This window comes from Molothrus aeneus, chromosome 2, assembly GCF_037042795.1.
Source record: "Molothrus aeneus isolate 106 chromosome 2, BPBGC_Maene_1.0, whole genome shotgun sequence".
NCBI classification, from domain to species: domain Eukaryota; kingdom Metazoa; phylum Chordata; class Aves; order Passeriformes; family Icteridae; genus Molothrus; species Molothrus aeneus.
In genome coordinates this window covers 86,356,935-86,383,083 of record NC_089647.1, presented here as the reverse complement: position 1 = coordinate 86,383,083, position 26,149 = coordinate 86,356,935, and the positions used below count along the sequence as shown (strand labels likewise).

Here is a 26,149-nt window from a genome sequence, read left to right as displayed (position 1 = left end):
TTTTGATTCATCTCCTTTAATTAGCCAGAACATATTCCTGGTCCTGGTAAAAGACTAGGGCATCATGATATTCTAGTTGCAGTGAGGCCCCAATTAGTACAGATACTTTCATTAAAGCAAAGCTAGATTACTTTCATCACTTGATCTTTTTTTTTTCCTTGAAATAAAATCTTTTTAAAAGCTACTCCTCTTCCCTTTTGAACCAAGAACAGTGTTGCAAGATCCCTTGGTAGGAAAAATAATCCCCATAAAAATATGGTGGGTCCATTTCAAAAGAAATGGGTTTATTAAAGGTAGCAGTTTATTAACAGTGACTGTGAAATAGATGGATTGAATGACTTTAATTAGTGCAACGCTTTCTGACACAGACCTTGAAGAGAATTTAGCTCCTCTTTCCCATCTCCCTCCTGCACTTCTCTTTGTCTAAAGAAGTGTCAGCAATTCCTCATAGTAAAAGTGAAACAGCTCCTACTCACAGCAATGCCAAGCACAGGAGAAAACTCCTGTACCAACAGACTGTGGCCACTGGCACTCCAATTAGTGGTAAGGCATAGCAGGAGTGCAAAGTAAAGCTTTCAAATATCAGGAACAGAAAATCAAGTTTTCTGAGCTGTCTCTTTATATCTATTTCCTTGGTGTAACCTTACACAGCTCAGCCCTGCTTGCCTGCCTCCTCAGGGAGAGATTAGGAGTCTTCTTCACAGAAGGCACAAGCATTATTAATGGCACCCAGTGAAATGAGGGTGACTGCAGTGTGCCATGGCTCCCTGAAGTCTATCCCTCTAAAGGTAGATGGAAATATTGCTGGTAGGTCTCGTGTCACCCATCAAGATCAAAATGCCGTCATTGTTAGAGAGGGAGAAAGAAAAAAGAGAAATGCCATTTTTAATTTTGTCCTGATTTTTCCTGCTCAGTCCTTTTTCTATGGGATATTCCAGATTATCAGAACTGAAAATGCCTGCATCCATGTTGATTTTGACCAAACCTATTTTCATTCTTTTTTGAAGAAAATGCTTTCTTAAAGTAAAAAAAAAATTCCAAAATTTGGAGAGAAACATTTGATATTTTGGTTTAATGCCTTCTTGATTTAGGCTATATCTTATTCTATGATTACAGATTATATTTCTTAAAATTTGTCATTCGAGTATTGTGATTTGATCAAATTTTGATTTCTCAACTGAATTGAAGAATAGTTCATAAAAGTTCATTTTTAAGGTAATGATGTGACACAATTGCATTTTGTATGGAAGCATAGCCAAAGGGATAAAATCAACAAGTAGCCTGTGCCCAGGTCCCCATTCAGAATGAAAACATTACAAAAAATGGGGGCAAAAAGGTAAATTTTTAACTAGGTTGATCTTTTTAGATCTTAAATCTTTTTACCAGGCCATCTTTCATGAGGTTCAAAGTCCTTCCTGTTCTCTTCAAGAGCCGTGTGGGTTCAGCACAACCACTCCATAAAGAGCATTTTGGAGAATGTAGCATATGTAAGGAAAGCAGTAACAACTTAAGCCCTGCATGTCTAAAAACCCTTCCTGGACATCTGCAAATGACACTTCCTCAAAATTCCTTTCCACAGCCTGGCTATATTTCTGCAGAACCCCCAGAAATCACATCTCCGATCTCAGGCACAAAACCCTGTTAAGCTCCAGCAAATTCAACAACTTGAATGTGTTAAGATCTCGTTAAAGAAATGATTGAAGGGAAACTTTGAGAGTAATGGTTCTCCTGAACCCAACAGGCAGAACACATACTTACAGATAAGTAAAAAGATGAGGAGTTTACTTCTTCATAGTGGATATCCCTTTCTAGCAAATGGATTGCATAGAAAATGTTGTATGTGCATGTGTCTGTGTGTGTGTGTGTGCCTGGCAAAGAAGCATTTCTAATATGCTTTCAGATTTAGGTTCACCAAGGTGCGATTTTCTCACCCCTTTTTTCCTATTTTGTTTCATCATGGATTTTGGTTATTGCCTGCCAACATTCAGGGCCTGAAGCTTCCCTTTCCCCTTTCCCCTTTCCCCTTTCTCCTTTCCTGAGGGGAAATCCTGCAGCCCCACGGTGGGCAGTGCTGTGCTGTGCCTGAGCAGCATGGGGCGGACGTGGGGTGGCAACTGTCATGCTGCTGGCTGGAGTTGACACAACCAGCCTGGCACCCATTGAGGGGAAGAGAATGAGTATGTACCTCAGGCTTCTGGAGATCGTCCTCATGCCTAATTGATACTGGAGACAAAAATCCAATAGCTTCTGGACACTTCATAAAAACACCTAGCACAGTCCAAATAATGACAGCACCAAAAGCTTGCATCATAAAAATCTCTTGGGCTAAAATGGAAATAGATACTTGCAGAAGATTTTTCTTTCTTTCCTCAACATAAAGATTTAAAGGAGGGAGAAGTGTCACAAGATAGGCAATTCCTTTCAGAGAGGTTTCTTTATATATCTCTGTGTGAATGCTCTTGGTAAGGGAAGAAAAAATAATGCTCTAAAACAAAATTTTTACCAAGGTAGCTTTTTTTTGAAATGGCATCCCGTTTCCCAAGAATTCTATGTAGCCTTTAGTCAGTCTTGTTTCTTACAGTTCTCTGTGCTTTGCATGGTAATTAGCTGCTCGTGTTATCAGCAGCACGACGCTCCCGGGTATTTCTCGAGCAGCGCTGCCGTTATCCTGGGCGGCAGCTCCGCGCATCCCCCTCCAGCCCGCACGGCGGCCGCCCCTGGGCGCAGAGCTCAGCGCTCTGCAGGCTCTGCTCACCGAGGGACGAGGGCAATGGGCACAGAATCCGAGGGGGAAAGAGGCTGAGCCCACTTTCCTTGACAGGTCCCCAAGACTTGGCAGTATTTCGCTGATGGTCCACTGGAGGTTCAGTGAGGCAAGTTTGTTATGACAGATCGCAAAACAGAGAGGAAGACAAACCAGACGGGTTCATCAGTGTCAGAGCAAACACAGGGGAGCAGCTCCTCAGCTTAGTTTGCAACAGCAGCCTCAAAACCTTGATTCGGTTTTAATTTTAATTTTTAAAAATAATAATGAAAACGTTTATTGCAGGAATGTCCTGTGGAGGGACTGCTTTGCAGAGCCTGCCAAGCTGTACCAACATCAGCCATACGCAGGGGCCGCGTCACGCAGCCGCCACCAATGCAATAGTGCTTGGATGGGGAAGTCCACCCAAGCAAATAGCGTGTCAAGGGCTCTCTGCAGCTAATGCAATCCCTTCTTTTAATTTACATTTCAAGAAACATTTGCCAGCTTTTTTTTTGCTTTTTTTTTTTCAACCTAAACTGTGGCCACAAAGTTAAATTCAGTTTGCCAGAATCCATGGCAGCGCACGTTCCTCTGTAGCATCAGTAGAGGTGTAGTGGATGGTCTAGAAAGTTTGATATCAACAGTAATGTTAAGATGTTCGTAAATACTCAAAAAAAAAAAATCAATTTTACATTTGGCACTCAAGAGATGAAAAACAGAGAGGAAAACGTAGACATTAAGGGAGTTTCCCACAAATATTATATCAGTTTTACATGTCTTGTCTTTCGTTTTGTGTTTCCAGCCTATTTTTCACCCTTTGAAATGGTGCATGATGATATTGAGAGGCAGATGTGAAAAGCTTTTACTTCCTGCCCAGACAGATGATGGGCTAGAAAGAAAAGCGAAAGTTTTAGTTCTGGGGTAATAGAAAGCAAAATTTCTTGCTGATGAGTACTTGCAGACTTTTTTCACTACACTTCTGGGGGAGTTATTTAATTTCGTAACAGACACTTGTTCCTAATCCTAGTCTGAAATAGCCTGCTGCCAAATTCACATTCAGTATTTTTATCCTCACAGAGAAAGATCATCATTTTATCATATGTTCAATGTGCTCTATACAGCATAAGATCATATGGTCATCTTGTCCCTTCTGTAAGATGGCAATAGACTAGAACAGACAACTTAAAGATGGCAGTGAATTGGTTTCTCTCTAAACAAGGCACTCATGATGAGGGCTTTGCATTCTCCACTGTTAGTGGGATAGCAAGTGAACAAACTGGGGCTTGGGGAAGGAAAGGGAAAAAATAGATGGAAACCCACAGAGAAGAGAAAAATAGCAACTATTAATTTTTAAATTATTAAATATACAGAGATTGTTGTGTCTCTCCATCTTGCTAGGTTCACTGGCAACACAAACACTTGCACTCCTGCTCCTGTGACAGGAATATCACAAATGGTGGTGTGCAGCTCCTCAGGGGAGGTCTGAGGTCAGAACAGGGCTATCTGCTCAGGGCAGCAGCTTCTCTTCAGCATCCATAGATCAGATATGAGTAATTTTTCAAAGTCTGACTTCACCACATGTACCTTTACCTTTGAAATCAGCTGTAAAGCTGATGGACTGTGCTTCACCAAGAGTTGATGTGATTAATTTGTTTGTCGAGGGCCATATTCACCAAAGATTTAGCAGGAGTGCAGGCAATAAAACACTTAAGACTTTCTACGAATTGGCATGAAACAACAGCCACAAAAAATTAGAAAACATAAGTTGTTCTTTTGCATATGCATGGCTGCTGTTCTCCTGACCTTGGTTACAGCTGGTGGGCTTTAAGCAGTTGAAGATCCAGATGTCCTCACTCCCTCAGCTCAAACTGGGGAGTGGTGGTAAAAGTGTCCAGGACTTGCACAAATTGGTCAGTGCAATCATTTGGCTTTCGTAGGCAGAGTTATCAATTTTTGAAAAAGCCTCATGATTTTTTGGGTGCACAAATACAGATGTGGTAAAGAAGTCTGATTTCCAGAAGAGAAGAGCTTCATTTGGAAAAATGAATTGCTTTGATATATCTCCAGGTGCACACCTGAAAATTCAGAGCATCCAGGGCTTTTTGAAAACAAGAGAAGACCAAGCTCACCTCTCTGCTAGCTCTTTGGGTACAGTAATTACCAGATGGATTTTTTTCTATCCCCCTTTCCCCACATGGGAAGATCTCAAACCCCTGCTTCATGAATTAGTTCTGTTCTGCAGAAAGAAGAAAGCCTTTTTTGGGGGGATTGTCAGGGAGTGTAGTGTGGTGAAGGAAATCCCCAGACAGCTTGCTGCATGCAGCAGCCACCTGTATCTTGTGGAGAGCTGTAAGAGATGGGCAACCCCTTGGCATCAGTACCTCCATCCAAGTGTGCCCTCTCTTCCCAGGTGTGCTAGGCAGTGTGAGCAGGCTGGTACTGGGCAGGGGGCAGGCAGGAGGGAAGGGGGTGTGTGTCTCACACTGCCTCGTCCTTGCTGGCAGAAGTTTGGGTCCCAGTGAACACCCAGGCTGAGCACGCAGGTGAGGCACCATCTGGATGGTCTCCAGCTGCCCGGCCAAATCTCTGATTTCCCCTCTGCAGAGTAGCTCTGGAGTGAGTCATACTGCTTGGGAGAGTCGAATTCTTCTGCGCCCTCAGTCCCACAATGCAGGGGTGGCCTTAGAGTCGGCATTTTAGGAAATGACAGCTTCTCAGGACTGCTGTGCCCATGCTCAGTGTTGCTGCCTGTGTTGCAGTCTCTGCAGCTCTCCCCTCGGCATCACATCTGCCCTACACATCCTCAGCCTTTGCACAGACAGTGTCACTGCAGAGCTGTGCTGCCCAAAGGATGTGGAGAGATGTTATTTACTTAATAGAAATAAATGTGCATTGGATCCATGTACATGCAATAACTTCTTTGCTTCTGCTTACTCATACATGGTAGAGCCCAAACTGCAGGAACAGACCCCAAAAGTGGTGTGAAAAAAAGTCTGTTGAATTTATAGAAATATGTTGCAATCATATGTAAACACTGTAAATATTGCATCTTCCTGTGGTGCTGCTAGGGAATAATTTGGGAATTTTAAGCAGTGCAACTTTTCAGATGCTGGAAAGACTTGGTCTCATTTTGAATCTGTAATAGAGGTTGGAATATATTTCATGTGACAACCATGTCTTCAGACCTATTTGTTATTTCTTTTTAAAACATAAACAAACTGTCTTCTCATTTTGTTTACAGGACAGTGGAACAGGAGATAACAGCTGCATTGAAGAAATATTGCGGGTAGGAATCTTAAAAAAAACCCATTTTTTCCAGTCCAATTTTGTTTGCTCTGAAAAGACAAGAGAATAACAAGAATATTGCAATTACTGCTGTTAAAATTTTCCTCCTTTAGATTGTCATCTTTCTAAGGAAAAAGTAGGCAGAATTATTTCCTCATGAAAAATAATTAAAAAATCTGTGAGAACAACCTTTCAAAGCCTGTGGATTTCACTGCTACTTTATGCCTGTACAGCTGACCTTCATGCATGGAGAAGCAGATAATGGGACAAATTATAAACTGAAATGTACAATGATGTTTCAGGTTTACAAACCATGCAAAGTGCATGTTTCCATTAATCATGACTGTCAAAAATCTTAATTTTGAAGGGAGGTCTAGGAAGGTCATTTTCCACCTGGATTTAATTATGTAATGTCATTATTTTCATTATGTCCATTACATAATGACAATGTGCAAAATCTGTAGTTATTTCCATATTTCATTATTATTTCTTTTATCTTTGTAATTTCTAGTTTATTTTCATGGAGCAAATTAATACACATCCAGACAGATCTTGGCTTGAATTAACTTGGATATTGATTATTTTCTGTGGCAGAAATATTTATAAACAGTGAAAATTTTCTGTAATATTTTAACTCGTGGTTATCTTGGTTCTTTTTCAAAAACAATAATTCGATAATTCACAATTCTTAAAAATTTGATGTGATTGAAACACAAAGCAAGGTAGATGGAATGATAAAACCTCCCTGTTACTGTATGTGCTTTTACCTCTTGGGTATTACACCACCCAAATATTTCTAATGATTTATAAACTACAGGGTTATAAATATTTGGTTTGGAGGTTAGCACTGCATCAAGCCTGTTGTTTCTAAAGGCATTTCTCCATTCTCCCTCAATATGTTAAATGCAGCTTTTAATTCTTAAACTGGACAAAGAGTTTATGGAAGGGTGATGATGATGTATTGCTTATGACTTCACTGGCAGAGCTTTTGCTTAGCTAACATTTACAAAGTAGGCTTTGTTAGGACTTAGGTGCATATTCAACAAGCCCAAGCCACAGTCCCTGCTGGTTTGTTACAAATTAGTGGCAGATATCCTGAATTCATGATGTGATGTGACACTTAGGCTCCCATTTTCATTTTAAAGCAAAGCTTTTAAAATTAACAGTCAGAGAAACTGGTCTTCCTCCTTTAGTTTCTGTAGTTTGGCTCATGCCATTAAGAAAAAATGCAGAAGAGGCACAATTCCTTCCACTCAGGGGAAGATGAGTATGTAAGAGACCCCACCTGAGAAGGAAAATGGGCTGTATGACTAAAGATAGTAAGGTGCATCTCCAACATAATGAACATAGCTGCTGCTCTCTCTTTTTTTTCCTTTGGAATGTTCCTCGAGAAATATTTTTGTTAAGCTTCATGATGAGTAACCTCACCAATCTGCCCATCTTCCATGTCTGCAAACCTGGGCATGACTTTCTACTCTGACCTTCCCTTGTGTCTCTGTGTCTAGGACTACACGTAAATCTTCCAGGCTGTTACTCTATAGAATTTCTGACTGAAGCTCTTTATTCTCAAGGGTGTAAGTCTTTGGTCCAAAATTCTCATTACACACTTTGATTGCTGCTGCATCCTTTCCTAGTTTTTGACAAATGCAATGTTACCCACCTCCATTCATGCTGCTGCACAGATCATTTTCCTAGCTTGACATCTTGCCCAGAGACATCTGTCTTCACATCTCACCACTGTCATCTCCTTCTCTATCACATCAAGTACAGCAATGTGTCTCTGACTTTAAGGTCTCCAGTCCATGCTAACATATGAAATCCCACTTTTAGCTTAGCTGGTGATGTCAAAATATTGCTAAGTTTTACATCAATTAATTTCTCCAATGCTTCCCATCAGATCTGGGAAGAGCCTTGAAAACTTTCCCAATCAGCTCCATAGCTACCTCCCAATCTTAAGGGGCTCTTTTTTCCCCAAGGATGGTGGAAAACCAGTGGTGAGGTCAGGGCTCTACCACTGTTTCTCATGCTTGAACATTTTTGTCCCAATTGTTTCTTGTAGTACTCTGTCAGGTCAGATATATCCATCTGCTCTCTTTTATACTGAAAAGTGGACTTTCTATGTCAAGGAACTGCTGTGTATTACAAAAGTAGTGCTTAGGTACTCTCATAATACAAATCCAGATCTGCAGTTGTGGTTGTTATTGGTAATTACTGAAAACAGCAACAGTAATAATGTGCCTTTGCTGCTCACTTTGTAATTTACTGGCATCTAGACATTTCCATCCCTCTCCATTCCCCCTTTTTGTCCTGAGCAGATCCATGAAGTTGTAACACAGATTTCTACTTTTCTGACACAGCCTGTTAATAAGGAATGCCATTTCCATGGTTTTGTTGGAGGTGCTATTCACATCATAAAGCCAAAGTTTAGCTTCTTTTCAAACAGAAAATATGAAGTTGCTATACAGGTGCCCAAAGGCAGACAATGAAAAGCCACAGCAGCTGAAATACTTGTGTTCCCCTCAGAAAAGATGGCTGGCCTGCTGGAATGTGTTTATTATGGGAAGGACCACTCCTAATACATGGAGCATCAGCAAAAGGAAGAAGATGTTTAAAATTCATCATTTTAAGGAATGTTTCACCCTACTTAGGCTGTGTCTTGCACAACACAAAGCAGAAAATATCCCCTCTTTCTAGATGATGTGTTCCCTGCACAAATCAGGCTGTGGCTTTTCCATGAAACAGATACTTCCATGGCATGTCCATGCTGCTGCAGTCAAGAGTGAGGGCAGTAGTAAGTGTGCCCCAGGTCTGCTCCATCTGCTTCCCTGTGTTCCCCCAGCAGGTGAGAAGAGGCAGGTTTGTGCATGGATCTTGTCACCCTCTGGTTCCAGCATGTGGCCATGGCCAGAACTAACATCTGGGCCTGGGCTGCAAATCAGTCTAGGTGTGGCTTTAAAATCACCAAATCTGATGTTGCACTCACTGTGACAAGATTTTATAGTTTTTTTGCTGTCTGCTGCAACACAGGTTGCCACAGCTTAAGTCTAGCCTTTTTTGATGTTGTTTTACCAAATGTATTGAAGATCTATGGACTTTGTAAACTGACAGATCCTTCTGCACAAAACTGCAGCTTCCAGAGAATGCCCCCAAGTGCTGAAGCACAGAACCTCTTCCAGTCCTGAAGGAGGTTGATTAACAAGACAGTAACCCTGTCGAGATTGGAGCTGTTGTAAGGCCTCCTGTAGAGTTTATAATCACTGCAGGAATCCTGAACCTCATCTAACCCCATGCACTAATTTATAGCAGCTTCTTCAAAGTGTGCTGACTTCTCTGTCCAGCTGCAGGCACACACTTTGAGGATAGAGAAACTTCTAAGAGAGCTTTCAATGTAAATAACTCCAGTAAGATCAAGTTAAAGATGTAATGTTGAAACATGAGAGAAAAGCCTCATTTCTTGCTAGTAGATTTAAAAGGCAATTCCTTGTAAGCTTTGCATTGTTCATGGAGGACATGATAGAAAACTTTGAAGTGGAAAATAACAGTTAAGACTACACAAATACCCTTTGTTCCACCGTGCATGGAGCAGTTGCTATGCGAGTTCCTGAGACATTGCCAAAGCCAACCTACTCACTTCCTTGCTAAAACACAGCCTGGCTAAGCAAGATTACTTCAGTTCTGGGGTCCCCAGCGCAGGAAGGACATCAACCTGTTGGAGCAAGTCCAAAGGAGGCCACCAAGTTGATTAGAGGGAAGGAGCACCCCTCCTGTGAGTAAAGGCTGAGACAACTGGACTTGTTCAGCCTGGAAAAGAGATGGCTTAGGGGTGACCTAATTACAGCCTTCCAGTACCTAAAGGAAGCCTACAAGAAAGAGGAAGACTTTCCATGAGAGCATGTAGTGACAGGACAAGGGGGAATGGATTCAAACTAAAAGAGATTAGGTTTAGGTCAGATACTAGGAAGAAATTCTTTACTCTGAGAGTGGGGAGGCCCTTGAACAGGTTGCCCAAAGAAGCTGTGGATGCCCCATCCCTGGAGGTGCTTAAGGCCAGACTGAATGGGGCCCTGAGCAACCTGGTCTTGTGGAAGGTGTCCCTGCCTGTCCCTTCTCTGGAGGGTTGGAACTAAAAGATCTGAAAGGCCTCATCTGTGATTCTATGATAGTAATTCTGGCTGATTTCTATTTGACTTTATTAGTGTGTGGAACTGTGTATTTTGCTATGACTGGTGAGGTTTAAAGTAAACATTTATTTTTCTGTAGTACCTTCAAAAAATGGGAGCAATAAGAGTCCTGCCTCTCCACTAAGTTAACTGTTGCAGTCAATACAGGAGGCACTCAGAGAATATTTGCTATGGAGTTAAGTAAGGGAGCGTGTTGAGTGCAGGCAGTTCTTGATTTGTAAAGTAAGCAGCGATTGATCTGGCTATCCTTACAGTCTTAGCTGTGATTTCCTAGAGCTGTGGTAGCTTTGTTGGAAGGAAACCCACAGGCAAGCTGAGCTTTTGATTATTGAAGAGGTTCCTTGTGAATTCCCTGGATTTTTTTGTTGACATGAGCAGTGTCATTGAACTGGGTAGACAGAGGCATAGTTTGAGTGTTTGGCCTGCAAACAGTGTTTGGCTGCAGAATGAGAAGACAGCAGGAAGCTGGAGGAGAAACAGGAATGCAGAGAAAGGGCTGGAGAAAACCCGAGCACAGCCAGTTAACACAGAAAAAGCCACGTCCTTTGAAATGGCATGGAGCAGTGGGGAGACAGGCTGGGCTCTGCAGTGGAGGACAGATAATTTCTCTCAGAGGAGATAGAAAAAGCCATTGGGAGGCAGTGAAAGGACATGGACTCCAGCTGAGAACATCCGCCCCAGTGAAGGACAGCTCTCCTTGGTGCCATGAACCTCCTGTACAGGGAGGGATAAGCACCCACAGATGGCCTTGAAATAGGTTGTGACTCCTCATGGCCACAGGACATCCACTTATGAAAATGACATTTTAAGTCTGATGGCTGTGATAAGTGATTTACTTGACTCTCTCTACCCTGTGAATCTAATCAGAGTGTGTAAAGCACTGCATTTCTTATTTGAGCAACATTAAAAAAATAATGTAAACAGAATCTAATTCTGTATTTTTCTCTTCCCCAGTTGGGATTCCTGGCTCATTAGCAGTCTTGCTAATTCTTTAGCAGGAAGCATTAAGGATCGACCCATCAAATATTCAGGGCCTTTTTTCAAACCTCAGCAGCCATATATGCCATAAGATCAGCTGCACTCCATCAGCTGATTGAATTAAAACAAGAGCAGAGGTAAATTAGAAACTGTCTGCACAAGACAAATCCTGTGAAAACATGAATTTCTACCAAACACACTGTCACTGTGAATAAGCATCACAGTCAGTGGAGCACGTGTCAATACTTAGAGGGGAGAAAAATCAGTTTCTTAGAGGTAGGTTGTTAGTTCAACAGCTGTGAACTGCTGCCTTGTAAATGTTAATGACTGTAAGATCCCACTGGCTGCAGTTAAGCTCCTGGTGGAGTCGGACATGTGAAGAATTACAGAACACAAATATGGTAATCAGTAGTATATTTCTAAACACTCCTGTTGCTTTCCAAAGCAGAGGCAAAACCCTACAGGTGGAGTGAGACCCACTTTGCTGCACAGGCTCATGCAGTAGCTGCCTCTGCACCAGCAGAGCATTTCTCTGCAGTCTCACTGCTGGGAAGAAACTGCTGGGCAGCATCAGGAGGGGGTTGAGAAGGCCAGCCTCAGACTAGCACCTTTGTGGAGTCATTTGGGTTAGCATTTGGGTTGTAACTGAACCTGGTGGGAAATTCCTGGAAAAGTTTCTGGAGGAACACACCAACTTTGGCAAAAGAGAGATGGTCGAGGAGAGAGAAAATGTGGAGACCTATTAGCATCCCCAGTTTGCAGAGACTTGTTTAGTCTCATTGAATACAGAAGTCCTCCAAAGTGTCAGAATCGTATAAAATAATGTATCAGATGCATAAAATAGCGCTTTTTTTCATTGCAGTCTTTCAGAAGAACTTCCACAGCATGGCTTTGCTTTTGGTATCCTAAATTTCAGAGCAATTAAAGCATTTTGGCTGATGTATACTGTTCATTGCATTTCTTCAGTATTATTCTTTTTGTCTTTCTTACTCAAATAAATGAGAAATCATACATACCCAAGAGTGTTTGGAAAATCTAGCATTTCACTCAAGGACTAAATCCCAGAAACATTAAGATACATTTCAAGCCATTTAATTCAACCTGAAGGACTCACCTATAAACATTGCCCTTCTTACCACACCTAGACCCAGCTCATCTGTACAGAACCTTTTCTGAGCAGTCACTGTGCCTTTGTCAGCTTTCTTCAGCCAGCCTGGGTATGCCTGTCGTGTGGACAGCAGCACTGTAGAGCTTCAGCAAGCTCTGCCTGGAGCTTCTCCAGCTTCTCAGTGAGAATTAGCAGTCCATACGGTACCTTGGGCTGTTAGAGCAAAATTAGCAGCAGTACCAAAGATAAAGATATTTTGTCTTTGTCCACATAAGCTGCAGTGATTAGAGAGCCATACCTGTGTACACCACCATCCCCTTGACTCCTCACACCATGAAAATTTCAGGACACACCCTCTGTATGCACTGCCCTGGACTGTCTCTGTGTATCTGCTTAACCCAAGGTCTTCCTCCCTCCAAAAGGCTGGAGGGAGATTGCTTACTTTTCAAACATTTTGTCCCTTTTGATGCCTTCTCAGATCATCAGAGTCCCTCTCCAGGTGATCTCTTACTTATTGTTAGTTCATCTGAATAGAACCTGCTCCTGGTTTGGCCACCATGCATGGCACATCCTTTTTATTGCCCACATTGTGGTTTTCAGCTGTCAATAAACCTTCACAGTCAACATTTTAAACCTAGACATGTAAATATTGCTTCCCTGACCCTTAACAGATAGAGTCTGAGGTACAGAACACCATGTAAAATGCATTAAATGCTACACTAACGGTTTTAATGTCAACCAACCATAAATTAGTTGTACATCAGCTGTTCCCTTGAATTTTCACTCTTTGATTTTTTCTGCCTCCACTGTTTTTGTTGAAAATGCTGTCTCAAAGGAATCTGAGGTTGGAAGTATGCTGTATATTTAAAACTCGAATATAGTAAATCTTGATGTCAGTTAATAAATACCACCTTAAAAAGACAAAAATTATAAATGTTTTAGTGGAAATAGGAGATCAAGATAGAAACTCATATGTGGGACTATAACTTAGAACTAATACCACTCAAAGGTAGTCTGTCTTTCAGTCTTCAGGTGCCAGTGCAGGATGTGGAGGCACACTCTGTGCTGTTAGCCACCCATGTGCTGGGGCACTGACATTTTCAAATACAGCAAAACTTGGTGGTTTTTTGAACTGAATAGGGTGCTACAGACAAAAGAGAGCCATACTCCTATTAGAACTCAAGTAGCTGATGTGCAAAGGCTTTGTGGTAGGGAGAGTCAGGTCAGTGTAGAAATGAAACACTACAGTGCTAATTTGGTGGAATTAATTTTTAAAATTGCTGTTTTGTAGCAAGTGTATATACCCTCTTATTTGACAAAGCAAGAGAGAATCCAGAATTAATTATCCAGCCTCTCTGCTATGCAAAAACAATACAGTAAAATACTTACTAATTTTTCCCTCTGTTTAGAGTGTTTTCACAAAGCTGGGGAAAAAAGCACAATCACCAGCTTGTTCCAATACAGAGAAATGATTCCATGTTATTAGGGGCAAAGGGCTAGATAGATCCTCATTTTGTATAGCCCTGCCACAGCTCCTCCGAGGCCAACAAAATTAATACCAAAATAATACCAGAAAGGATCTGTATTATCAGTCCTAACACAAGAAGAATAAAATTTGGGCAATAGCAGGTATCTGCACTGCTGGGAGCCTGGGACTTGAGCCTTCAGCTGCTGTCCTTAGAGAAGAACTGACTTTCTACCCTCTTGGTAAGACTGACACAAAACAATTGAAACCACAGGGAAGTGGTGTGACTTGAGATGGCAGAGCCCTTCAGCAAACCCTATGGTGACAGTGGTTTCCTCCTTGATTAAACAGGCATTAAGGAACTGACCAGAGAATGTTACTAGATGCTGGTAAATTGTCTGATTTCCAGGGATGGCTATAGGGCAATGGAGGGAGAGGCAGAGCCCATACTCCATGTGTTCTGGGCTGCAGAGCCAGGCAGTCATTGCCCCACAGTCCCTGACACCTAGGGACACAGCCCTGGTTTGTCCTGTGAGCCTGCAGGGTGACAGACCTGGTGCCATCCCCACCTTAAGCTGTGTTTCTGAAAACCTGCATTGCTTTGAGCTGTGGGTTTCAGTGCACAAGTACTTTGGCCATGCACCTTCTCCTGTCTCCCACACTGGTATTTTCGGTAGACATTCTCTTATATCTAGGAAATTCCTCTGTGGTGCCTGATTTTCCACAACTGGAGATGATCACCAGGAACTGTCCCACCACTGTCACATTTTGGTCTGACCCAGGATGCGTGAGCTCTCTGCTTATGTCTGAGGGAAGCAGCTCTCCTCATTTGGGACAAATACTCTTTTGTTAATCTCACTTAATCATATTTAGGAGCAACACATGAGTTAGCAGTTAGCTTCACTTGGCAAAAAGACTTGAAGGAAATTGTGAGAGAAAAGAGGAGTCTAATAAAAGGAAATTAAATCACTTTAAAGAATATTCTATTGCAATGTCTGTAGTAATAAGTGAAATGGTCTAATAAGTGTTCTCTTTGCCTGAGGCTAATCAGCATTGCATGGCTCATGCCCAAAAAGCTAAGCTCTCTCCCAGCCATGCAGCAGAGTGGATTCACCCATGCTGCCTGTTGGGAGAGACCCCAGGCATGCAGGGTTTTTCTTTGCAAGAGCTGGCCCCAGTCAGAACCGTGCTGCTGTCAGAAAATACCATTTATTATATGAATGGCTGTGGGCCAGCGCTCAGGTGTGATTCCCTCGCTGTGTCAGGAGGGATGCAGTCGAATTTTCTGTGGTTTCTTCCTGCCTTGTGCAAAAACTCAAAGACCTTGGACAATACAATACTAGCCACACGGCAAAAAAAATGTGGTTGAAGATCTGTAATGTTTCAAATTCTATGTATTTTGGCATGTTTTTGCCATTGTAGTTCTCTGCCCTTGGGACATACTGGGTTGGGTTTTTCTTTGAAAATGTAAAATTTGGTTTTGAAGGCAATACAAGAGCATATGCTACTTGTCTGCAGTGATAGCATACTTTAAGAGAGACTGACTGAATACCAATCAAGTTTTGACCAACCAAGATGCCACAGTATCTGTCCTTTGTGATTAGTGCTAAATGCCATTTACTGTGTATGGTGCATTGTGTCATTCTTAAAGTTATTTAGGATTTAGTAACTTAGGAAGTAACATGCTGTCATGTAGGCTTCAAAAGTGAGATACTTGGAAATAATGCAGTTATTTAATGTACAAATTTTTAATGTTTTCTGAAATGATGGGCCTCTGAGTGAGTTGTCACTCTGAGCTGTGTACAGATTGTAATGAAGATGGTGATAAAACATGATAAAACATCACATTTCTGACAGTTTCTGAAAATCTAATTTTTGCCAACAGAATTAATTTAATTTAAAAAAAGACATTTTTGCAATAATATTGACTAAACTTAAAGTCACCCAGACATAAAAGGGCTTAAATACAAGCTTCTCTTAGAAACCATGCAATTTTATGTAGAAATTGCAAGCCTGTCACTTTACCCTTGGAGGGGAAAAAAGTTATTCAGAGTAATGACAATAGCTTGGTGGGAGAGAAAGAGGACTTCACGCAGTAAAAACGTTTCTCTCCAGCTGTGTGGGTTTTCCACAGGATTTTTTTTCATTAATATTATCAAGTTATTTGTTATTTACTCATGAATGGTGAATAAATACTGAGCAAATCCAAGACGTTGTTAATTTTTCTCATATTGCACGTACGCATATGTAATGGTTCTTTATAACTCTGCATTTCCAGAGTATTCCAATGTAAATGAAAAGAGCCCAATTAAAAAAATTGTAGACCCTGATCCAACCTTTGTTGACTTCAGACCCTGATTTTGAATTGAGCACCAGAAGAGAAAATCATGGCTATTAAATTGAGTAAACATTTTCTTCATTTATCTGGGTGGCTTTTTTCTGTCAGAGAAAACTATTTTTTGCTAAAAATGCCAACCCTTAAAAACTTAATGAGTATTAATGAAAAGCTGGAATAATTTAGCATGGACAAAAAGAGGGTAATTTTCCTCAGACATTGTGTTAATATGAACTAAATCCTGAAAGGCCTGTTCTCCTTGTGGTTTGTCAGAATAATTCTCCTTATAGGTGATAGGTACCAGGTATATCTGCATCAATAGCAGAACAGACTGCTAAATATAGTTGTTGCAGCAGCAGCTGGTTCTCTATCATGTTCATCAGATGAGAAAGCTCAAAGCTGCAGCAGCCTCATAGCATAGGAAGGATGATGCTTGAAGAAAATTTTTCATGGGACCAGAGACATGAGCTCGGTTTTTCACTTCAGCCACTTCAGCCTTTTTCCAAGAACATGGACAATGTCCATCCTGCTATCTGTGGGCCTGCCCCACAGGGACAACCAGCCTGCCTCAGCCTAAGGAGGCTACCCAGATTTGCTGTCTGCATCACTTTGTCCAGGCTCTGTGACCACTGCAGGTTCTGTAGGCTTTCCAAAAAAAAAAAAAAATAGGTGATTGGAGCTTTTCCCCATTAGATTGAGAAGCAGTGTGTATTTCTAGACAAAGCAATAAAAGATCTGCACACTTTTCCTATCTAAATTTTCCCATCATTTTTTGCTGTCACTTCAGCTCTCTTGAATCCAAAGATGACATTTCCACCCTGTCTTCCAGGCTCAGCCTGGCTTTCCCTCTCTCTTCCCTCCCAGGCAGCAGCATCTTTCATCCTCCCTGGTGTCTTTCTGCTCAGAGAGCTGCTTTCAGGCTCTCTTCTCCTAAACAAGCTGCCTTTGTCTCTGGGCCCTTGGAGTCTCACAGGAGTCACTTAGGCTCTCTGATTTTTTTTAAGACCCAGGATTAGTATCTGATATCTTTTTTCACTTGTCTGGGATTTTCCACTACCCACATCTAGACCCCTCTGGAGAGGCAGGGGAAAAAACCACGGCCCTTAACCTTTTCTTTTCCTTGGGTAAAATCTTTTCAGGTGCTGATAATCTTTAGCTATCAACCTTCTCATGCACAGACATTAACTTTTTTTCCTTGTCGTCTTAGCATATGGAGTATAAAGCATTACATAGTAAAAAACAGCCATAAGGAATTCATAAATTATACATAGGCAGATTCCCCAAATCATCAAACATTCCCTTCTGTTAAAGATGTTCCCTATCAGTTATTTTTTCTGTGGTGTATGGACCTTTCCATATCTTGTCATCTAAGCTTTCATGGATTTTTTCTTCTTTCTTGTTTTTCTTGTTTGTTTGTGGTTTTGGTTTTTTTTTTGGTTGGTTGGGGGTTTTTGTTTGGTTTTGGTTTTGGTTGGTTTTTTGTTGTTTTTTGTTGTTTTTGTTGTTTTGTTTGGGGGTTTTTTTGTTTTGTTTTTTGTTTTGGTAATTTCAGTGAGTTCACATTTAAAACAAACCAACAGGAGTCTGTTTTTTTACTCCTGTCTCTGTCCATTTCTGCCAGCAGAAACCATGCAGCTGGGTGAACAAGTGAAGGGATTTCTCAGCTTAGATAGACACAAACCTAGGGTGTTTGGTTTTGGTGTCCTTTCTCACATGCTTCTCTTGGCAAAAGATAATTCAAAAGCCATGCCAGCTAAATAGTGTGAGTACTAATAAACTCAACACATGCAGAAATGGGTTGATCCATGATTTCATCTTATTCTGCTGTTGAAGTGCCTGAATTTTGAACAAGAGCCATTGAATTATTATGCAAAGTACATCAGAGGAAGTATGCAGGATGTAGGGCCAGCAAGAACTACTTAGTTGTGATGAAACCATTATTATATGATCTATTGCAATGTGTCCTCAGTTTTTCCACAAAAGATGCCACTCTTACTAAGTTTTTAAGGCCATGTTTCAAATCAAATCTTACAAGTACCAACATTGGTGTCTTTAAAATACAAACCAAGGATTTTAAAGCATTGTTGGCTTGGCAGATGCATTTTTATGAAGCTCATATCCCAAAATAAAAGCACTTTAAGAATCCTGCAACTTAAAGTGTGTTAAAGTAAATGGAAATGGAGCATTCTTGGAGATGAAGATAAGGAGAATCAAGTGTTGAAACCAACAGAGGTAAAAGGGGAAATACAGCTGATCATACACCCATCCACCACAGCCATTCCTCTCCAGCTCACCTCCACTTATCTCTCCACTGCTTTGGTGCTGTTCCTGTATCCAGAAGGGATTGGGTATAGGGTCAGTCCAGCCAAGCACTGCAATTTTTCTGTGTGGAACAAGTCAGGCTCCTGTTGTAAATCACACTCATGCTGCTGCCTCCTCCTCTTCTCTAGGTCCAATAGAACTGAGAGGGAGCAGGCACCCAGCCCTGAGTTCAGGGTCAGACACAGCCAGTGTGAGCACCCCATGCAAAACAGACTCAGCCCTGACAGCTGAATGCTTTGTGTTAGTTCTGAGCAGGAGGGATTTGAGAAAGAACCTCAAATCTAAGATGTGAGATGTTATAAAAATCTGCAAAATTAGATGCTTGGTGTAGTGGAGCACTGTTGATTCATCTGACTCCATGTAAGCTGTTGGTGGCCAGGAGGTCCTTCTGATCTCACATGTCTAGCTGGGTCCTGCCCACACAGCAGGACAACAGACCTGCATAAATCAGTCCACACAACTTTCCTGCACCCTAGTTTCAGCCCCAAATCCCCTGGATGTACAGGTTGAAGGGAGTCCCTGTGTAGCTCAGCTGGGTTATGGATCTAAGAAGCAGGAAGACAAGGAGCATGGATGGCAAAGTACAGCTTTGCAGGTGAATTCAGACTAAGCCAGAAGGAAATTATTCTGCTCCTGTACTTTCCAATGTTTATGTCATTTATCTCAAAATAGAATTAAGGTGTGAAAAAGCCTACAAAATGCACAACTGCATTTCTCTGTAAAATTACATGGTTTCTTCTTTTTGGAATAATGACTGTAAATTCCTTGGTATCATGGAGACTACTTAAGGTCACATTTACCAAAGAATATTTAAAGAAAGTTCAGACCTTTTGTGTCTGACACATTCTGATTATCTGTCTGGAGGCAAGACTCCTCATTTTGATATGTAATGAATAAAATGCACAAGTGGAAGGAATGAGGATAATGAATTTGCAGGATAATTTTACTAATTATCTTGTTGCTGATCATAAAACTAAGGCTCTGCAAGTCAATCCTACCACAGCTATTAATATGCAATGCCTAAAGCTGTTCTTGTAACATTTATTATGCATCTCTCTAGTTCTGCACAAGTTGATAGTTTACTATTAAATTTGTAAAAGTGGGGTTAGTAACAAGTTCATTGTTCTAAGCATAACATGTAAAATTACACAGGTTTACTGAAGTCTGAAGTAAATGAAAGCACATAAAATAAGATTTTCTTTTACTGTGTGAATATTACATGATGAGTTGAGATGGAATTTATCTCACCTTGTTGTTATCTGAAGATAGGTGTCTAATCTAAGTTAAGATTTTAATCTCCCTACATAGTCACAGGAGAGAGGATGGGACAAATTATCCTCTGAAGATGCCTTTCTCCTCACTGACTATACAGGGATCTCAGTCTCTTTGCTATTTTTTTTTAATTAAAGCTAAAATGGATTCAAGTTTATTGTTGAGAAGTGGTGAATAGGAAAATTTTCAACAAGGAAAAGAGTCAAAAATAAGTAATAGTACGATGAGGTTATGATTGACCCACCAACCATTTGGATGACAATGTTTAAAAGGTAGTTGGAGGACATAAACCTAGAGTCAGTCCACAGTGATGCTCTGCCTTTGGGAACAAATCAAGAACATGAAAAACTATTGTCAAAGTGAGAGAGACAAGCTCAGGAGGCATAATGAGATGCTCAGTTGTGACTTTAGGAATAGGAACCGATGAGTGAGGGTGAAAAATTACTGACAAGAAAGACAACAGCAAACACAATACTGGAGAATTGAAAAGTGGGAGGAAGCAAGTGGATCCTGGCACCTATTTCTTCTGCATCCAGAGGGCTAGGAACTCAATCTCCTCCCTCCCCAGAGCAGTGCAGAATTGTCCCCCTCCCTGTGTAACTGACCACAAATCTAAATTGTTCCTGTGACCTTCACTGCTTTGCTCTCCCCTCTACAAAAGTTTAGATATTGCCCATTATTTCTCCCATGTAGAAAAGTCTGGTGTTTAACTCATTATGATGCAAAAGGGAATCAAAAGATAAAATCTGTAGGCATTAGAAATGAGGAATTCTGTAGGGGGACTCTGTGGCATGGGAGTGCTCTGGGAAAGTGGCATGGTAGATCTTAATCCTGTGACCTCAGTTCTGTGTCATTCTGCCTGGGCTCTGTAGGGACCTTGTCTCCACCTCACTCAGTATTTGTTCAAGCAGACTGCAGTCATTGGCATCTCCTGTGTGAGGAGAGCATTGTGATGGGCATACAAATTTTTCTTAGAAAAAAAATACAAATCCTCCCAAAAAGATCTATTCAGACTACTCCTGCAGGTAGCTAAGACACCATAAAGTTTTTGATAACTAAATCCATTTGGTGTTTTATCTCCCACCTCAAATCATTTCCTTCTGATATTAGACAAAACTACAGCACAATAAAAACCAATAATGATCTGGCACTTGGCTTAATAAAAGAGTCTTTTGAACTGCTATAACAACATAGAAAAGAGGTCATCCATTTCAGCATAGATCTTAAAGTTAGCTGGAAATATTTATAATATTAACGGAAGAATCAAAGCTGCTTCTGTGCCAACCATGCCACAAATAAGAATTCTGCAAGTAAGGACTTTGGAAGCCCCACAGGACTCTGCTTTAATAAGCAAGTCATCTAAAAGCACTCTTGCAGACAGCCATGGGGTACAAAATAACCCAGACCAGAAATGATCTGGCTGCAGAGAGACATTGGAAGCAACAGGTTCTCTGCAGATAACAGGATAAAAAACAAGACCATTTTGAAAAATAAGTATTTTTCATGTTGCCTTTTTATTTTTTATTTCATGTCTTGCTTGGGCTTTTCTCACCCATAAAAGCTCATCAAAAACATTAGAAGAAGAAATGAAGTGCTATTTGCAGGTTTTGGTTTTGTTGTTGTATGAAATGGAGAGCATACTGTGCTATAAATAAAAACTTGTAAGCAAATTAAAACCTGCCTAACAGGAGATTAAGATGGTCTGAAGTCACTGACTCAGATCATAAACAGTGCCGCCGTTAGCTGAAACCATTAATCACTGTGGGGCGAAATAAAAGAGGAAATTTGTTAAAAAATAAGCAGGGGCAGGATGCTAACTCCAGGGGCATGCTGTTTGGCTCGTTAATAATGTATAACGAAGCGTGTGCCAGATCAAAAGCAAATCACATGCAGCTGGCAGAAAATGAAATGGCATTAGGCAAAGTATTTGTCTAGCTATGAGGCTATTTAAGAAACTGCTGTCTATTAATGTGATGTTGATTAAAGCTTTTCAAATTAAGCTTTTCAAATTAATTTTTGCTCATAGAAACCCCATCAATAAAGCATGGTATATGCCTTTTATATATATGCATGCACACATATGGGATACCCATATGTATGCATTATATATTATAAATACGGCAAATATTTAGTCACAACTTTGCAAAATTACCAGGAGTTATCAGCAGCTAATTAAATCATCCTCACATTCTTATTGTAATTGATACTCTGTGTGTGTGTGTGTGTGTGTGTGTGTGTACTGAATAATTGTTATTTGTCTGTGTTGTGATGCTATTTTTGATACGACAGACTTTGTTGAAAATCTATAGCAGAGGGAAAAAATGAGTGTTGATGTCACATCCCCGTTCCTCACATGTAAAATTGTTGGTTTCAAAAATCTAGAAGGGGCACACCTGTCTGCTGAGCTCCTTCATCTTTGAATGTGTTGGCTCAGCAAGGGGTCAGGAAGCTGAGGTGCACTACTTGCACAGACAGGTGTGTTTCCACCAGCATTCTGTTTTTAAGACACTGATACACCCATAAGTAGCTGAGGTTAGGCTCATGCAGGAGGCCAGAGATGTGCTTCTGCAGCTGGGTGCAGTGTGGACATGTTTTCAATCCAGTGAAAGGCTGAAGCACCAGGCCTGGCCTGAAATACCCATGGTCTAACCCATAGACTGGAAACATGAACCTTTGTCATGCCTGTTGGGCTGGCTTGGGCTTTTTCTACCTTTGCCAGAGGTCCAGATTCATCAGGAGAGAGTGGGCAGTATCTCCTCACAAAACTCAGCAGAGTCTGAAGGTCTTGAGTCTTTCATTAGTAAATTTGCAGATGACATTAAGCTGGGAGTATGTGTCAATCTGTTGGAAGGTAGGAGGGCTCTGCAGAGAGACTTGGAATGGTTGGATGGATGGGCAGAGTCTAGGAAGATGAAGTTTAATAAGTCCAAGTGCCAAGTCCTGCATTCTGGCCACAATAACCCCCTGCAATATTACAGGCTGGGGACAGTGTGGCTGGACAGTGCTCAGGCAGAAAGGGACCTGGGGGTGCTGGTCCGTATGTCTGAACGTGAACCAGTGTGTGCCCTGGTGGCCAAGAAGGCCAATGGCTCCTGGCCTGGATCAGGAATAGTGTGGCCAGCAGGAGCAGGGAGGTCACCCTTCCCCTGTACTCGGCACTGGTGAGGCCACACCTTGAGTGCTGTGTCCAGTTCTGGGCCTTTCAGTTTGGGAAGGACATTGAGACACTTGAGTGCATCCAGAGGAGGCAACGAGGCTGGTGAGCGGCTGGGAACACAAACCCCACAGTGAGGAATGACTGAGGGAGCTGGGGGTGTTCAGCCTGGAGAAAAGGAGACTCAGGGGTGACCTTGTCACTCTCTACAACTCCCTGAAGGGTGGCTGTAGTCAGCTGGGGGTTGGTCTCTTTCTTCAGGCAGCAACTGACACAACAAGAGGACACAGCCTTAAGCTGCACCAAGGGAAATATAGGTCAGATATTAGGAAAAAGTTTTTCATGCAAAGAGTGATAAAGTACTGAATGGTCTGCCCAGGGAGGTGGTGGATTCACCATCCCTGGATGTGTTTAAAAAAAGACTGGATGTGGAACTTGGTGCCATGTTTTAGTTGAGGTGTCAGGGAACGGGTTGGACTCGATGGTCTTGAAGGTCTCTTCCAATCTTGTGATTCTGTGATTCTGTCTCCTGAGAAGCAGGAGCCCTTTGAGGCTGGCGAGAGCTTGCCAAGTTCCCAGCGTTGCTGCTGATGCGGGTGGTGGAGCACAGCCAGCCCCTCTGCCACCGCTCCCTCCGCCACCAGGCTCTGGAAGGGCACAGTGTGCTCTGTGTGCTGCACAATGAGCGACCCCGCATTGGTGCCAGAGCCCCGCGCTTGTCCCCCTGCAGCAGAGCCCATCAGCCTGGAAAACACAGCTCCCGCAGCCTAGAAAACACAGCTCCCGCAGCCTGGAAAACACAGCTCCCGCAGCCTGGGAAGCACAGCTCCCGCAGCCTGGGAAGCACAGCTCCCGCAGCCTGGGACACACAGCTCCCGCAGCCTGGAAAACACAGCTCCCGCAGCCGGGAACACACAGCTCTCGCAGCCTGGGACACACAGCTCCCGCAGCTGGGAGCACACAGCTCCCGCAGCCTGGGACACACAGCTCCCGCAGCCTGGGACACACAGCTCCCGCAGCCGGGAGCACACAGCTCCCGCAGCCGGGAGCACACAGCTCCCGCAGCCGGGAGCACACAGCTCCCGCAGCCTGGGACACACAGCTCCCGCAGCCGGGAACACACAGCTCCCGCAGCCGGGAGCACACAGCTCCCGCAGCCGGGAGCACACAGCTCCCGCAGCCTGGGACACACAGCTCCCGCAGCCGGGAACACACAGCTCCCGCAGCCGGGAGCACACAGCTCCCGCAGCCGGGAGCACACAGCTCCCGCAGCCTGGGACACACAGCTCCCGCAGCCGGGAACACACAGCTCCCGCAGCCTGGGACACACAGCTCCCGCAGCCTGAGACACACAGCTCCCGCAGCCTGGGACACACAGATCCCACAGCCTGGGACACACAGCTCCCGCAGCCTGGGACACACAGCTCCCGCAGCCTGCCAGCCCCGCACCCTTCTGCAATTACCACCAAGCTTCACTTCTGTCACCGCTTACTAAAAACATGGCACGGTTACCGAAATAAGTGAGCACTTAAGGGAAACCCAGACCTTTTATGTCTGCCACTTATTTCCTGATTATCTTCCTGGAGGTCAGGCCCTTAGTTTTGACACTTAATGAATAAAATGCCCACGTTGCAGGAAATGGGATAATGAATTGTGAAAAGACATAATCAGCAATGACTAAATAATTAAGGGAATTGAAATGTAGAGTCATGTGGGAATGTATTAATAATAACATGATTTTTCCATATGCTAAAAAATTCTGTCTGTTTTTAGAAAATCAGTCATCACACATGCTCTGTGGAAAAAAAAATTAATGTAGACTAATATGAACTGTAATTAGATGTTCTGCTTTTAAACAGCTGAATAAAAGATGAAATCATATAGAAAGTATATTTAGATACAAGCCAGAAAGTAAACTGATTATTATTCATAGTGCTGTTAATAGGAGCTGTAATTTATGCATCTAGTGGGAATCATGTTAGGCAATTAGGAAAGGGAGTCACACTTGACTTCCCTTTATGCATTTACATATTTATATATTTTTCTATATCTTGCCAATGTCTCCGTTTTTTCAGTTACCTTTAATCCACAAAACTGCCTAGAATAAGACCTTTTACACTGAAATTCTCTGTTGGAGCTCAAAAGTTGGCCTTCACTTAGATTAAAGGAAACCACACAAGCTTATCTTTGATCTTATTTGTCCCCTGACACTGGACTTTTGCAGGTCCTCAGTACTACATGAAGAATGGGACTTTTTAATTTTTCTCCACGCTTCACCTTCAAAAGCTTGCAGCAGAAATTATCCTGGCAGTAGAACAGGATTGTGCCTGCTTGTGATCCCCTCTGCCTATGCTACCCTCTCCCTGCTTACCCAGGACCCAGGCACTCAATTACTTGGTCCCTCTAGTCTGCACCTAACAAATCCTGGAATCCTATAATTCACCACACTCCCAGCATTGAAATCCCAGTGATCTGGATTTTGCTTGTTGGCATTGCTGAGTTCATAGAATATACAATCCACTATGAATATTTAATACTTTCAGAAGTTCAATGCAAGAATGCATTGTGCTTACCTTGAGCAATAACATGGTTAATGTTTTCATCTCAAAGTGTCCTGGTATCTAGTCACATGCTAATGCAGACTTGCAGCAATCCCATAAAATATGGGTCAGCTGGAGAGGGTCACATCACCAGATATGTTTGAACAGATGGGTGGGCTGAGGTACAGAGAGCTGTTGTGGTTTGCTCAAGGTAAAAAAGCAAGTGGCAGAGCAAAGATTAAAATTCAAGGCATTAGATCAGCAAAGGATTAAGTGTCATGTTCATCTGCTTCATTTCCAGACATATATAACATGTATCTCAATTAATCTGCAGATTTGGAAATATTCCAGCGTTTGGAAATATTCAACCCATAACTTTCAAGAAAAGAGGCAGGGAGACATGACAGAGACAGGGAAGGGACAACAAGGGACTACAGGATGGGGTGGACCAGTGAGCCTTCTCCCACAGGGGCTGTGCTGCCACTGGCTTGCAGGGCAGTTTCACAGGTAGCCTGTCCCCATGAGTGTGCAGGAACAATGCAAGGTGATAACCTGAGCCAAGTCCCCACTCCCAGCAGATAAGAAAGAGATTTTCCTCTCTGTGTAATGCTGAACTGAGCCAAACTACCCCATAAGCCTGACACTGGCTGCTACCAGACCTGTCTGAGATGAGTCCTCGATGAGCCTTGTAATACATTACCAGTCCTAAACTTCAGGTCATTGTGCTCTGGCTTTACTTGCCCTGTTTTGCTAAGGCTGTTCT

At 42.3% G+C, this 26,149-nt stretch overlaps 1 protein-coding gene across 1 annotated transcript in view; it reads left to right on the top strand.

Moving 5' to 3' along the window:
• AFF3 (ALF transcription elongation factor 3) overlaps positions 1–26,149 on the top strand; it is a 318,235-nt gene that overhangs the window by 143,922 nt on the left and 148,164 nt on the right. The window contains exon 5 of the mRNA XM_066571787.1: positions 5,988–6,032. Within this exon, the coding sequence (XP_066427884.1) occupies positions 5,988–6,032 (45 nt within the window). The remainder of the gene's footprint in view (positions 1–5,987; positions 6,033–26,149) is intronic.